General features: G+C 36.8%; 1 protein-coding gene across 5 annotated transcripts in view; it reads left to right on the forward strand.

Moving 5' to 3' along the window:
- The window catches only part of PAN3 (PAN3 poly(A) specific ribonuclease subunit), a 76,472-nt gene that overhangs the window by 48,984 nt on the left and 13,552 nt on the right, over positions 1-13,936 (forward strand). For 4 of the 5 annotated variants that reach the window (XM_010572686.1, XM_010572687.1, XM_010572689.1 and 1 more), the window contains 6 exons: positions 67-124; positions 1,248-1,409; positions 1,570-1,686; positions 1,780-1,881; positions 9,863-10,028; positions 10,461-10,548. In XM_010572686.1, the coding sequence (XP_010570988.1) occupies positions 67-124; positions 1,248-1,409; positions 1,570-1,686; positions 1,780-1,881; positions 9,863-10,028; positions 10,461-10,548 (693 nt within the window). Of the gene's footprint in view, positions 1-66; positions 125-1,247; positions 1,410-1,569; positions 1,687-1,779; positions 1,882-9,862; positions 10,029-10,460; positions 10,549-11,068; positions 11,229-13,936 lie in introns of all 5 variants that reach the window. The other variant, XM_010572690.1, reaches the window with a different exon arrangement.

The raw sequence follows: 13,936 nt of genomic DNA on the forward strand, positions 1-13,936 counted from the left end.
TGTTAACTTGCCAGAAATGGTGAGCTGAATTATAGCGTTCAAAACCTGACTGACTTTGTTCTTCAGGAACTGATCAACAGACACTTAATAACTATGGCCCAGATTGATCAGGCTGATATTCCTGGTAAGTAAGTGTTTCTTATAACGTAAACTGTGATCATATTGTTCTGCAACCATGCATATTCAACAATATTAACAACATCTTGCAAAGAACACCACATGTTTTTAATTTTTCATGAAGCCTTCATCATCAGCCTGGGCTGTGGATAATCAGATACAAAGTTTTTCAGAAATAGGAAATTTGTTTCTTGCTTCTATTTTCTCTTTCTTCTCTGATTTTCTTCTGTTTTAAAACCCCTTAATGGTTGGGAATACTTAAAATTGCTGAGAAAGGAAAAATCATGAAGGCAATAAAGCCTCATGAAGAACAGTAGTGTATTACTTTGTACATATTAGGTATTCCTTTAAAGGATGCATATATCTTCAAAGGCTGTATATAAACTAGAAAATTAATTTGTTTTAAAGTGAATTGGCTGGCATACTAGTTGTCAGGCAAGAGAAGCATATACTATTCATTGTAATTTGGCTTTTGGAGAATTTACAATTGACTCTGTTCAACTTGATTTAAACACATTGCTTTTCTTGGTTGCAGTATCTTCTCAAATGTATGTTTAACATGATAATGATACAGTAAAAAAATGCAATTTAGTTTACTAATGCAGATGAAGTACAAGTGTATCTCGTCTTGCAAGGGTAATCTCTTAATCTGATTTGTAAACTTTCAGCACCTCTCTCCTCCTGTTTTCTAAACCAGTATGTTAAAACACATAAGATCCAGATTTGCTTTTTTGTGATGAAGACAGGGTTCTTACAGTGGTATGAAGTCTTTATGGAAGTTGGTGGTTATTTATGAATCTGTGCAGGAAAAAAACACCAAAGAATGGTCATTCAGAAGGGTGAATTTTTAAGGCAAATGAGCAAATGGCAGATGGAACTGTGCATCTATTCTGTTGATTTTACTTGGTGTAACTGTTTTTCTGAAGACAGTTATTTTAGCTCTGTGGAATCTCTTCCAGGAACCTGTATATTGGTATTAAAGCTAAAATAGTGAATTTTAACTTTACATGCATCTAAAAGGTGGTGCAAAGAATTTATGTATTGCAGTCGTTTTAATCTTATTGCTACTGTAATAACTTTCTCAAAGTCAGCTGACACCTACTATGTTTCTGTGTATAAACTGATTTTAGCAGTTCCTGCGGAAGTGGACAGCTACCACAGTCTCTTTCCTCTGGAACCACTGCCACCACCCAATCGGATACAGAAAACAAGCAACTTTGGGTACATTACATCATGCTATAAAGCTGTAAATAGTAAAGATGACCTGCCATATTGCCTTCGGAGGATACATGGTGAGAAAAATTGAGTTGTCTCGATAGGACTAGCATCCCTAAGCATGCTAGTGATATTTTAATGTCTGGTTGCTTTTCAGTAGTTTCAGAAGAAATGTCAAAGTAAAAAATTCTCCCCCAAAACATTAAATTTTAAGCCATGTTTTTTGTTCTTTTCTAGGTTTTCGTCTTGTTAACACCAAGTGCATGGTATTGGTTGACATGTGGAAAAAAATTCAGCACTCAAATATAGTAACTTTGCGTGAAGTGTTTACCACTAAAGCGTTTGGAGAACATTGTAAGTTTTTTGGGTTTTCTTCCCAACTGATGTGTTGAGACTTTTTTCTAAATATGCTTGAGTTAGTAATTGTCACATGTTTCTATTTTTAAGCTCTTGTGTTTGCATACGATTTTCATGCTGGAGGAGAGACTATGATGAGCAGACACTTCAATGACCCTAGTGCTGATGCCTATTTCACAAAACGAAAATGGGGTAAGGAAAATACGTTATCGTACAATACTTCTGTAAACTATTTCCAATACTTAAGCAGTAAGTAGGTGATCAGAAATAGTCGTTCAACTTAATTTTTTAGCTAATCGGTTCTGTCATATCATAAGCTGATTGGGATCAGAGAACTCTTCTTCACTTCCTATTTGTAAAATTTCTGAACATAATTTTTTTTTTGACATAACAGAAAAGTATAACTAGAGTTAAAATCTAAGGTAGAAGTCTAACAGTGAACAATTTACTTTTCTGGTCACATTTGACTTGTGACTAATATGCAAAATTGACATCAGTTTGTAAGGGAATTACAGTTCTTTGACAGGGAAATAAGTTTGAATGGGATTGGGACCCAAGAACTCTGGGGTCCTAATTGCAGGTCTGTCACTGGGTGACACCTGACGCTTAATGGAGATGTTTCCAAAATTGTAAAAGACGTGTGTTATGTCAATTTGATGCTTTTGCTGTTCAGGTGCCCTCCACTTATAATTATTTTTTTTCCTAATGGAGTATTATGGGGACTAATTAGACAGTGTTTTATTTAATGTTTTGAAATGTGAAGTACTAGTTAAGACAAGAAATGGATTGAAAATTTCCTGTAACTTATATTCTTTTCAGACACAGACTTCGCATCATGGTCTGATTTTTTTCAGATTTATACTATGGCTTCAAAGGAGTCACTAAAGCTACATCTACATTCATAAATAAAATCTGTCACAGCATGGTCTGTGATTCAGCAAGTCGCCCAGCAAAGCTCATATCCATATGGCTAAAGCCTCCTCCCCTCCAAAACAGTACGCCGCCAGTCATTCTGCCTGTTAGGACCAGTTTGTGACCCATGCAGTCCCACAAACTGCATCCATGTGTGGTCTGGAACACAACAGGCCAAAGCTGTTAGTAGAGCCCAGTGCCATGCTGAGAAAGCTGAATGGAATCCCAGAAATTCTTAGGGTAGGAAGGTACCCTCAGAGCTCATTTGGCCCAAGTTCCTGCTCGATGCAGGACCAACCCTGAAATGAGATCCATGACCAGAGGACTATGACCTGGCCTTGTTTGTTTTATTAGAGTAGGTGTTCCCTAAATATCTTTAGGCTGCCAGTGTATAAAGAGAAGCAGGAGCTAAGGTTTCTTCTTTCTTGTGCCTTTTGAAATTAGAGCCTTTAGCTGTGAATTCAATCTGTTTTGAAGGTTGACATGGAAAACTTTACTTGGCTATCTGGTAGATCAGAGTATAATGGATTGGTAGTGGGTAAATACAGTCAAAGGCTTGCAGATCCCTTATATACTGAATAATTCCCCCTGGCTTTGCACTGAGCTGACTGGTATAAGTGAGATTGGAACTTGAGTTCCACCACTGGTTTTGGTGGTAATATCTCAGACAGAGGAAACCCTAGTTTGACTTGTCGTATCCTGTGGCAAGTCGAAGAATGCAATTACAAATTCAGTGAGCCTGATGTGAAACTAATTTGGTAGGATAAACCTGGAACACCTACTGCCAGGTTAATGACTGTTATGTGCAGGGCTAGACTTCTGAGTGTCTCCCGCCCATGGTTTTCAATTTCCATGTAAATCAGTCCTTGTTATGTTTTTATACCTCTCTAGAGTATTACAGAAGAATGATGTCTGTTCTAGATAAAATAATAGAAGTTACAATAAAATTCTTGGGGACACATTCTTTTGTCACACTGGAAAAGAGTTAAGTTTTGCTCTTATAAAGGGCAGTCATGTCTCATTAATCTATCCAAGTTCTTTGAAGGAAGATCCAGTAGATTGGATCTTTGGTTTTCAGTGAAGTCCATCAGAGTCTAAAAGAAACTTAAGTGACCATGAGATGAAAGAGAAAGTCCTCAGTTAGATTAATAACTGGTTAGAAGATGAGAAACAGAGTGAGAGTGAGCAGTTGATCGTCACAGTGAAGGGAGATCACCGATGGGGTCTCACAAGAATATGTGCTGGGACTTTTATTTCTTAACACATTCACTTATTTTCACTGAAGATAAACAATGGTCTGTCAAAGTTTGCTGATAATACCAAATTATTTGGGTTGTTAAAAACAAAGGCCAATTGTGATGGATTGCAGAAGGATCTTACAAGACTGGGACTCTTGGCAGTAATCTAGCAGGTGATATAATGTAAACTGATGTGATTGAGGGAAAACATAACTAGCTTTAAACATAAAATGGTGGCCTCTGTTGTGGCTGTTACCACTTAGTAATAGATCTGGGGCTATAGTTAAGTAGATTAAGGAAAATACTGTTCTCTTGCTGAATAGCAGTAAATAGGAAATGGATTGTTGCAGGTTATTAAGAAAAAAGTAAACAATGAAACAGAAGATGTCGTATTCAAGATGTGGGTGCATCACAGACTCCTATCTGTACTTGTGGTCCTCCTTACACATTTTGAAGGGTGTAGAAGAACAGCAAATAAATTGAAAGAGGTGACAGGGATGATCAAAGGCATGGAACAGCTTCTGTATGAAGAACATAATACTACTTTTCATGCTTTTAAAGATGGACAGGAGTATGATGGGATTAAAAATGACTGCAATACGGCAGGTGTCTGAAAAATCATCAGGGATAAAGAAAAAATGAATAAGCAACAATAGTTTACTATTTCTTCCAGCCTAAAACTAGGGACTGACAAATGAAACTAGCCAACTAGCAAATTCAAAACCTGTGTAAAGACAATTAAGCCATGGAACTTTATCACAGATTATTGTGGACTTTTGCCTGGGTTCAAGGGGAAAGTGGGCTTACTCATGGAGGAGAAATACTTGAAGACTGTTAACTGCAAAGACACTATCTCTCTAGCTCAGGAGTTCTCTGAGCTGCAAATCTTTGGAGGCTAGTAGAATATTCTATTTGTTTACATTTGTATGGTCAGGTATCAATTGCAAGCTACTGTTCTAATTTTAGTGTTATGTGTCTTTGAAACAGGCAGTGGGCTATCTGGACCATTTATTTGACCAACTACTACTTCCTTCTGTAGGCAGGGATGGTCTTTGAAATTGGAAATAAGACATCAATTTCTGTTCGGCCAAACCAAAGTACTCTTTAATTAAAATGAACTGTTGCAGCAGAACTTAGAGGGATCTGTAAGGAAGATAACTCTCTCCTGTCTATGGCACTTCTCATTACCTGCTCTTCCAGTCTTTTTATTAGATAAATCAGAAAAAAAGTCACCTGAAATTCCCAAATTTTGCCAAATCTTTCTGCATATCTTTGCTTTGGCCTTTCTTTTTTTGGTAACTGCTGCTTTCTAGTCTGGTCCTCAGTAGAAGGAGCAATTTAAGAGAGAAAAATAAGATTGCATACCTATAACTTGATTTCTCGGAATTGCCTGCCTTCATGGATCCTTTCTCCATCCCCTCACAGAGTTTCTTGGCCGTCTGCCTGCCTAGAGGAGACTCCCAAGAGAAGCAGGGGAATGGATGGAAGTTGGGTACTCTGCAGCATGAGGCCCAGATTAGTACAATTGCTTTTAAAGGTTTTAGGAGGCACAACACTGTGAACCTGATCAGTGAACTCAGAGAATTTGATTTCAGGTATGCAACCTTATTTATGTTGAACACTCCAGTTGGCAACGTGAGACTTTGACAGTTAAAAGATGAGGATTATGGTTTACATAGCTGTCTTGCATGTCACTGGTGGCAGTGTGGTCAGTCTTGCATTTTTTTCTTTTTGCCGTGTTATTTACAGACCCTGTTACAGAACTACTTTGGAAGAGATTTGGTGTGGGGGGAAAAAAAAAAACCAGCTTACATTTATTTTTATACTGTAAACTAATGGCTTTGTTACTTCTGAATGCTATAGAATTTATTGCTTGTGTTCTTTATGCAATGAGATATCCTCTTTCTTCAGGTGGTACAGTGTGATAATCTGACATTGCTCTGTCATGTTTTACTGAATTTACACAAGTTTTAAAATCAGGAGTCTGACTTTTCAGTTAATTGTTACTTGGAGTACATTTATTTGAAAAGTTCCTTTTTTGTTTGATGCTCATTTGTTACATTTCTTCAATACACTTATTTCTATCAAAAGTGTCTAAACGTTAAATCTGTTGTTCTGGAACTTGTTTGTTTTCTTCCACCTTTCTGATACTGCTCAACTTCAGATTATAGTACATGTTAGTACCTTTATCTCTGCAGAAATGATGTTCTCTTTAAATTAGCAAGTTAACCCAAAAGCACTGAAATGTTCTTAACAGTCCAGTAATTAAATGGTAAACCACATTCTGAATGTACGTACTTTAAAACTATCGGCTAGAAAGTCCTGGCAAATTAACAGTAACTATCCACTGCTGCCAGTAAGGTTTTTTTCTTTGTCCTGATGGGTTTTTGTGGTTGGCAGAGATAAGCGTGCCTTTGATATGTCCTTTGGTCTGTTTATTAAAAACACTCTAAGTAATTAAACATTGGTGTACATGCTGTTAATAGTAGTTTGCAGCACCACAGATTCTGCTTTTCAGCAAACAAATACTTTCTAATGAGGATAGGCAAGTTTCCTGGACCTTGTTTTCCTTTGGACACATTAATAGTAGTATGTAATGCACAAAAATGGACTTCAGTGCTGACTTCACAGTTTTTGCATCCCCAGTTGCTGAATGTTTTTTCATAACATACCTTTTCCATTGAAAAAGAAATAAGTTGTGTACTTCGACTGTGCTGAGGAGAAAGAATATACGAATATCGAAAGTCAATGTGATGTTGTTAAGGTCAAAATATGTGACTAATAATTATCCTAAAATACCTTTGCCAAAAGCTGCAACTTTTTCAAAGTAAATCCAAGTTTTCAATGTCTTCAGATTTTTTACAAAATGTAGTGCTGCACTAATAGTTCAGAACCTTTCTGTATATTGAAAATCGGGAAATGTAAAATTGAAGCCCAGGTTTCCCTGGAGAAGGGGGACAAACGAAGGCTACTGCATTTATCTTGCTTTCAGTACTTTAACAGAGGAACACCTAGCAAACACTGAACAATTCACAGTTCTCAATGTAAGAGACTGATTTACAGGCCTGAGAGGTTCAATGTAGTAAGCAGCTAAATCTTTCACTGGACTTTTTTTTTTTTTCATAACTGTTTGATGAGAATTGCTGTTTGTTAGCATGCTTTCTGACAGTGTTCCTGACGATGTAAAACAGGTTCTACTGCCAGTGGTCCCAGCTCTTCCACTCCAGGACTATCCCTGGCTTTATCCTTGCTCTGGGGAACTGAATTTCATTTGAATGCTTTTTTAACAAACAAAAAAGAAGTATACACATGTGCACCAGTGCAAAGAGTACACTTTTTGTTCCATTGAGAACGCGATACCACAGAACTTAAAAATAAATAAATAAAAATGCTGACAACAATTTTTATCTTAATGTGTCAAGGAAAAATAATGGATAACCCGTGTTTTTGAAATGGCGGTTCTTACATTTTTAATCTTGTCCATTAGTATCTATGTTCTGCATCTCAGAGAGATGAAAGTAGTGGGAGAGGTCAGTCTGCCCTGCAGTAGGTGGGAAGAATGTAATCTGAAGTTGTGCATGTTGTGGCTGTGGATTCAACCTGTGGTGGGAAGCCTTTTTCAAATCAACCATGAAACCTCTAAAATACCACTTTTTGGAGTAAAGTAATTCTGATAAATTTTGTAACATTTTCTTATATTCTTGTGATGTTTTCCACTGTGTTCAGCACCGTTTAGAGAGCTTTCAACGGTGTGTTTTGCCTGAAGAGCGAGCTTTTGGGTCTCATGGCCTTGGGTCCTTGCTCAAGTGCTATCTGTGGCAGGCCTGATGGACCTCATCGGACATACTTCATAGTCAGCACTGCAGCAAACTGAACTGCTTTTAATCTTACTTGTTTTGAACAGATAGATATGTAAGTAGGCATTTCAAAACTGATTCTTCCAGTGTTCTAGCTTGTGCCTTTAGTGTATGGGAACATGGGGTGCAGCCAACCAGTCTGAAAGGAGCAGCCTAGTTTGGCTGTAGCCTCAAGCCAGTCTTTCCAGTAGTAAAATAATGTTGTTGCTTGGTTGAGATTTTTCTGATAGCGGGGGAGAAGCTGTGTTGAACTCTGATCTTTCAGCTTTTTAGTGTATGTTGAATATTCTCTTGGTTACATGGCCTTTATCTGGAAATCAAAGGGCAAGTGCTGTTGTTTTGAAGTTGCGTGCAGAAAAATAACTCCCAAGTTTTGGCTTTTCTCTCTCTTTGGGATATTATGGCAACATTTGTGTTTTGGAAGTATTTATTTCACACAGATGTAACTCTGTCTTACAGTGTCCATACACATTCCTGTTAAACATATCACACACATTGCTGTTTACCAAATATAAAGTGTATTCTATAGCAAGTAGTAACTAGAGAAAACCTCGACTAATAAAGGAGGTTATATCTCCTCAATCATTTTATATCATCATAATTTTTGTCATGCTGAAGAAGAGATAATCATGAGGGGAAAAAAGTTTGCTACGTGAGACTTCTGGTATGCTGGTTTGTGGGAAGTGATTTGCATAATGATTCATCAGGAGGCCAGAAAAAAACAAAGAATATCTCATTGTATTCAGCCTTCAGTAGACATGACAGACTTATTGCTATTTAAAGGAGTCAGTGTCTTGGTCTTTATAATCTAAACTAAAGCACTTTAAATCTGAAAAATGAACTAAAGCTTAAAAACAAACAAACAAAAGCTCAGAAATGAAAGGTGGGAACATTTCCAGCCCATCACCCCAAAATCAGTAAAATTTCTAAGTAAAAAATTTTCAGTACGTGTTTCATTTTTTTCACTCTTGCATATACTTGTGTGTACACATGCAAGCACACACACACAAACTTATTTTGAGCAAGTGCACAAATGTTGATATGCTCCTGTAGGGAGAGTAAAAAAAAAAAGAAACCCTAATAAAAACCAAAGAAACAAATGTTTGAAGGAGAGGAGTGCAGTCAGTTTACAACTGAACTGGATGCTTAGATGATTTTACTGAATACTGATGATATTACTGGTCTCAAAATTAGCAAAATCAGTACTGAGGCAACCTCATGAAATGCCTATCACATTTGTAAAATTGAGATGCCCTGTCTTACTCTGGATGTATTTACTTCTACTTCAGCTTTGTGCCGCGCAAACAGTAGCAACTTCTTTGTATTACATGCATCTTACTAAAAATAACATTTGTTATCTATATCTTTATTTTTTCATCTCTGGCTCAGTATTACTCAGAAACTGTTTGCAGTGTAGAATTTGGGTGTGTGTTTGCAAAGAATTAGTTTTACTTTTGAAAGGAGGACTGTAAATCCGTTTGGAAGGGGAGTGATGCATTGCTTTCAGATGGCCCATTGAACAGGGGTCATGCCGTGATGACTTGTCAGGGAGCTGGGTCACAGCAGAATATACCTCTGAAGTGAAGTGGCGTTCAGCGATGTTTAGCCTCTAAATCTTACAGTCTGATTTGCCCATGTAATTTGAAACTAGCTTGTTATTTTTTTTCTTTGTCTTATCAGATGATAGAGAATGTTTAATTTGTAAGCCTTCCTACAGTAAAAGAGGTAAAATGGGATCTGTTGCAGCTGTTGTGGTAGATGCTATTGTTTCAGAATACTGGTATTTTCACTTCTGAAGTACCTGCATATTTGATGTACCACCCACTTTCAGCAATTTCTAACCAGTGCTTTTTTTGTAGTGATTATTCATCCTAAACTTTAAAAATCAGCATGGTTTTCCTAGATATGAGAGTGAAAATAATAATGCCTAATGAATTGTCAGCATTTTAAAATGTGGTGTCCTTCCAAAAAACCCTAAACTAAACCAAACAAAAAAAAAAAAATCCCCAACCCCAAACCAACCATTAAAGCACAATAAATATGTCTTTCGAGGACTGTTAAGAGTTGAATGAAATGAATGTGTGAGTTAACTGTATAATTCAAAATGTTCTAATGTGAATTTTGCACAGTAACCTTCTATTGATGCTTACAATGTTTTACTTCTAGGTCAGCATGATGGACCTCTACCACGGCAGCATGCTGGATTGCTTCCAGAGTCTTTGATATGGGCATACATTGTGCAGCTCAGCTCTGCGTTACGGACTATTCATACGGCAGGACTGGCGTGCCGAGTGATGGATCCAACAAAGATTCTAGTAACAGGCAAAACAAGGTAATGAAAGTGTTTGTTCTCACTGTGTTACTGGGATCTGTATTCGTGGTAGCTGCTGACTGTGCACCTTTTACAGAAATAACAAAGTCTAACTAGAAAGTTCTGTTGCTTTTAACTAGCATGAGAAATGTGCTAAAACTTGTAAATTGTTTTTAAAGTTCTTTTTAAACACATTTTGGGAAGACTTACGCATGATCCTCAAAGTATTGTTCAGATCCACTACTGACAATTTAGACATTTGCTGATTTATTTGTAAACTGAAGACTGTTGCATTTTATCAAATAGTAAAATTAGTATTTTCCGCTTCATAGTAATTTGCTGAGTACTGATGAATTTTTTTGCATATCAAAGCATCCAGTGAATGCTAGAGGAAAAATTGAGTAACAACAGAATTTAATGGCACTTCTTCGTTTTCTCGTCTTGTTCCTAAAGGTTACGAGTTAATTGTGTTGGAATCTTTGATGTTTTGACATTTGACAACAGTCAAAATAATCCACTGGCATTAATGGCTCAGTTTCAGGTAAGACAACAGCGCCAGAGTTAGGCTGGTGACTTGGCATGGGGAGTATTGAAAAGCAGTGTGATTCCTTTTGGAAGACAAATATTTTAATTAAACTGTAGTCCAGCATATCCTATCTCTAAATGACTGTATTTTTTCATTCCTGATTTGATCTTGGTTCTGCCAAGCATTATTCAAATTTGCTTGTAATTTAGAAATATGAATGCTCATTTTGCTATCTTCTGCTTCTAAAATTTCAGCAAACTCACCAAACAGCTTGAACTGTTAGTATTTAACAAACTTAAGTCAGAAATGGTTAGAAATATGAATTTCTAAAGGAAGGAGAAGAAAAAATCTTACATTTAGTGTTAGAGATCAAAAAATAATGGTTCAGTAACAGGTTTTGCTTTGCTTTCTCTTTTGTTATTTTAACAAAAATAAGTGTTGAATACCCGTTCACAGAGGAGTAAGAGATCTTTTAAATAACTGCACTTAGGCCTTCTCCACGCTCCTAAAAGGTTCTAGTGTATCTTTATTTTAGGCTCCTAGTTTTTCCATGCTCTCCTGGTGTTCTCTGAAGTGTGGACTCTGCATAATTCCTGAATTAAGAAGAATCCCTTTAGATTTAACAAAATCTGTTCCACAGTCATCTGGAGCATCACTGTGTACAGGAGTGCTTCTTTCCCTAACTTCCCCTCAGGGTAAAGTACATTGCTTCAGCAGTCATCACATCCCCTGTCCGTACTGGGAGTGAAAGACTACAGCAGGGAGTTGGATTTAATTTATTTTCATTAATTGAGATTATTCAATGTGAGAAAATTGTTCATTCAGAGTCTTCCAGTAATAAATGAAATGTTTGAACTTTGGCCAGGCAGAAACTAGCTTATTGGAGACCATGTCCTAGAACATAGCAACTTTTTCTTTTTTTGAGTGATACAGTAAAGCAATTTTCAGTGTACTTTGAGTAGTACATCAAAGGATTCCCTGCTCTCCTCCCCCAGCTACATATCAATGGGCTTTTGGTAATAATTTAGTGGAAAACAGCTGACAGAAGATAGGAATACATGCAACTGAGAGATTCCATGCCTAAAAATGTAATGAGTTTTTTTTTTTTTTAAATCTAAATACTACTTTAAATTTATTTTAATTGCAGCTGGGAAAGAGATCCTCCTGAGATATTATGACATTCAAGTAATTTTAAAGCAAAACGTTTAATGCACTTGGAGGTACAAATCTAAAAATACTCACAGGTACATGAATCTGTCAAAAGCATTTACCACCATAGCAGCCCAACACTTGGCAACTAACTTACTTGGTAATGCCTGGTTTTGTTTAGGGGGATATTTATGCATGTTTTATACATTGTTAATATCCAAATTGTTGAGGTATCACAGCTAAACCAGAAAAGCAGTACTCTTAAATATATAGTTTGGAAGTTCTAAACTAGAGTTAGAAATATAGTATCGCCTTCTTTTTTGTCACTTCTCTAGAAGGGCTAGGCTTTCACTATCCATTTTGTTCCTTCAGAGATTCTGGACTGAGTTCATTCCTTGAAATTCAGGAGTGATTTATCATCCTCTACCTTTGTTTGCCCTAGCCAGATAAAATTACAAAATAACAGCTGCTGCTTGTCCTTTTTCCTCTCGATCCATGACCCAGTTCCTGAATTCCTCTGGGACTCCTGTGACTGTTAAAAATGTAGGTTATCTCTTGGTTAGCTGCCCAGCTAATATGCATTTCCTTGTTACTGTCTTCAGTGGAGGAAGGTGTTTTTGTTAGTGTTTGTCACTTTCTGGCTATTTCCCGTTATTAATATGGATAGGAAAGAGTTTGGCCAGAACAGTGAGGGTCTATGTAAAAGGAATGCAATTGTTCTTTACAGTTTGTGTTAAACACGTTAATTTATATGATCATTTAAGAGTTAAATAAAGGCAACAATAAGGGAAGCTAAAAAGAAGTAAATGAAATATGAATGGCCACTTGCATTAAAAATAAGGTGTTAATCCTATATAAATTCCAGTACCTCCTTCCCACCCCCCAATCCTTAAGTCCTGTGTCAGCCAATTACGAGATACAGATGGGAAAACTGTAAATGGTGATGTAGGAAACAGTAAAAAGGTTTAATAAATATTTCTGTATTTGGAATAAAATGAAAGTGAGTCCTCTCCATACAAAATGAAGACAAAACATAAGGTTTATTGATTTAACAAGGGCTATAAGGTTACATTTGCTCAAAGTAAATATTTTTAATTTAGCAAACCAAAATAACTTTCACATGCACCTCCCCAAATTTAAAGAAACTAGCTGAAGAGGCATCTGAAGTATTAATGTTGACTTTTGAAAAAAGAAATAATAAAAAAAATCTAGGAACTTGGAGGCACTTCTAAGGGCAATTCCAGAACTTAAAAGGGTAAGTGAATCCACAGAATTGTAGAGTGGATGAGCTGATATTGATCCAAGCAAAGCAGCTGAACAGGATAAACAAAAGAGTAATGTCAGTTTCAAAGAGTTTATGGAAAATGGATCTTGTCAAAAATAAGTTTTATTTGACTAGCTTACATGTCTGGCCGATAAAGCCAGGTGTATAAAATGCTGAGGTATCTCCAGGGCATTTGGCGTAGTAGCACATACCTTTTTAATATTAAAAAAAAAAAATTATGCAGAAGGGAAAGGGTACCTGTTCAATTAACTTTTAAATTGCTCACTGACATAGTTGAAATTCATTTGATAACAGGGAGACATTAATGAAGAGGGCTGTTTCTGTGTTTATCTCCTAGGGGCTGGTTTTTAGTCTAATGCTATTTAATATTTCTATCAATGAACTAGATGGTGATAAAATCTTTGCTAGCAAAGCTTTCAGAAGATAAAAAGATAGGTTGGTACAGGTTACAGTTATGAATGGAGTTCCTAATTAAATGGTCAGTAGTTGCATGCAAGGTACGTTTTTGAACAAAAGGCAGCCTCTACTTAAAAGGTATAAAGTTTTTCCTTGAAAGTATGACTTAATAGTCACTGTCGATAGCTCCCATAGGAGAAGTCTTCTGGCAGGTCTGTGGCAAAAGGAACTGGTGTGATCCATAGATACATGCAAAGCATGATACGGAGTATAAACAGGGAAATGATGATACCTAATGTTGATCTGTACCTTGCGCTAGTCGAGGCTCCTCCAGGAATACAGCATTTATTTCTGGTGTCCCTGCTCGAAGGAGGTCTAGTAGTTCTGGTGTGCCTCCTTTAACCTTTTTCTGTCTAGAAGCAGGGAGAGCTGAATCTGTTGATGTTTTCAGACGGGAGGTTAGGGCTTAACAGGCATATGTGGATTGCTTCCTTATAGAAAGGATTGGGAAGAAAAACTCAAAGTTCTGGGAAGTCGTGTACCCTGTCTGCATGGATAGAGTTGGTCAGTGGA

Source organism: Haliaeetus leucocephalus, unplaced genomic scaffold (assembly GCF_000737465.1).
Source record: "Haliaeetus leucocephalus isolate CR32 unplaced genomic scaffold, Haliaeetus_leucocephalus-4.0 Scaffold351, whole genome shotgun sequence".
In the NCBI taxonomy this organism is placed as follows: domain Eukaryota; kingdom Metazoa; phylum Chordata; class Aves; order Accipitriformes; family Accipitridae; genus Haliaeetus; species Haliaeetus leucocephalus.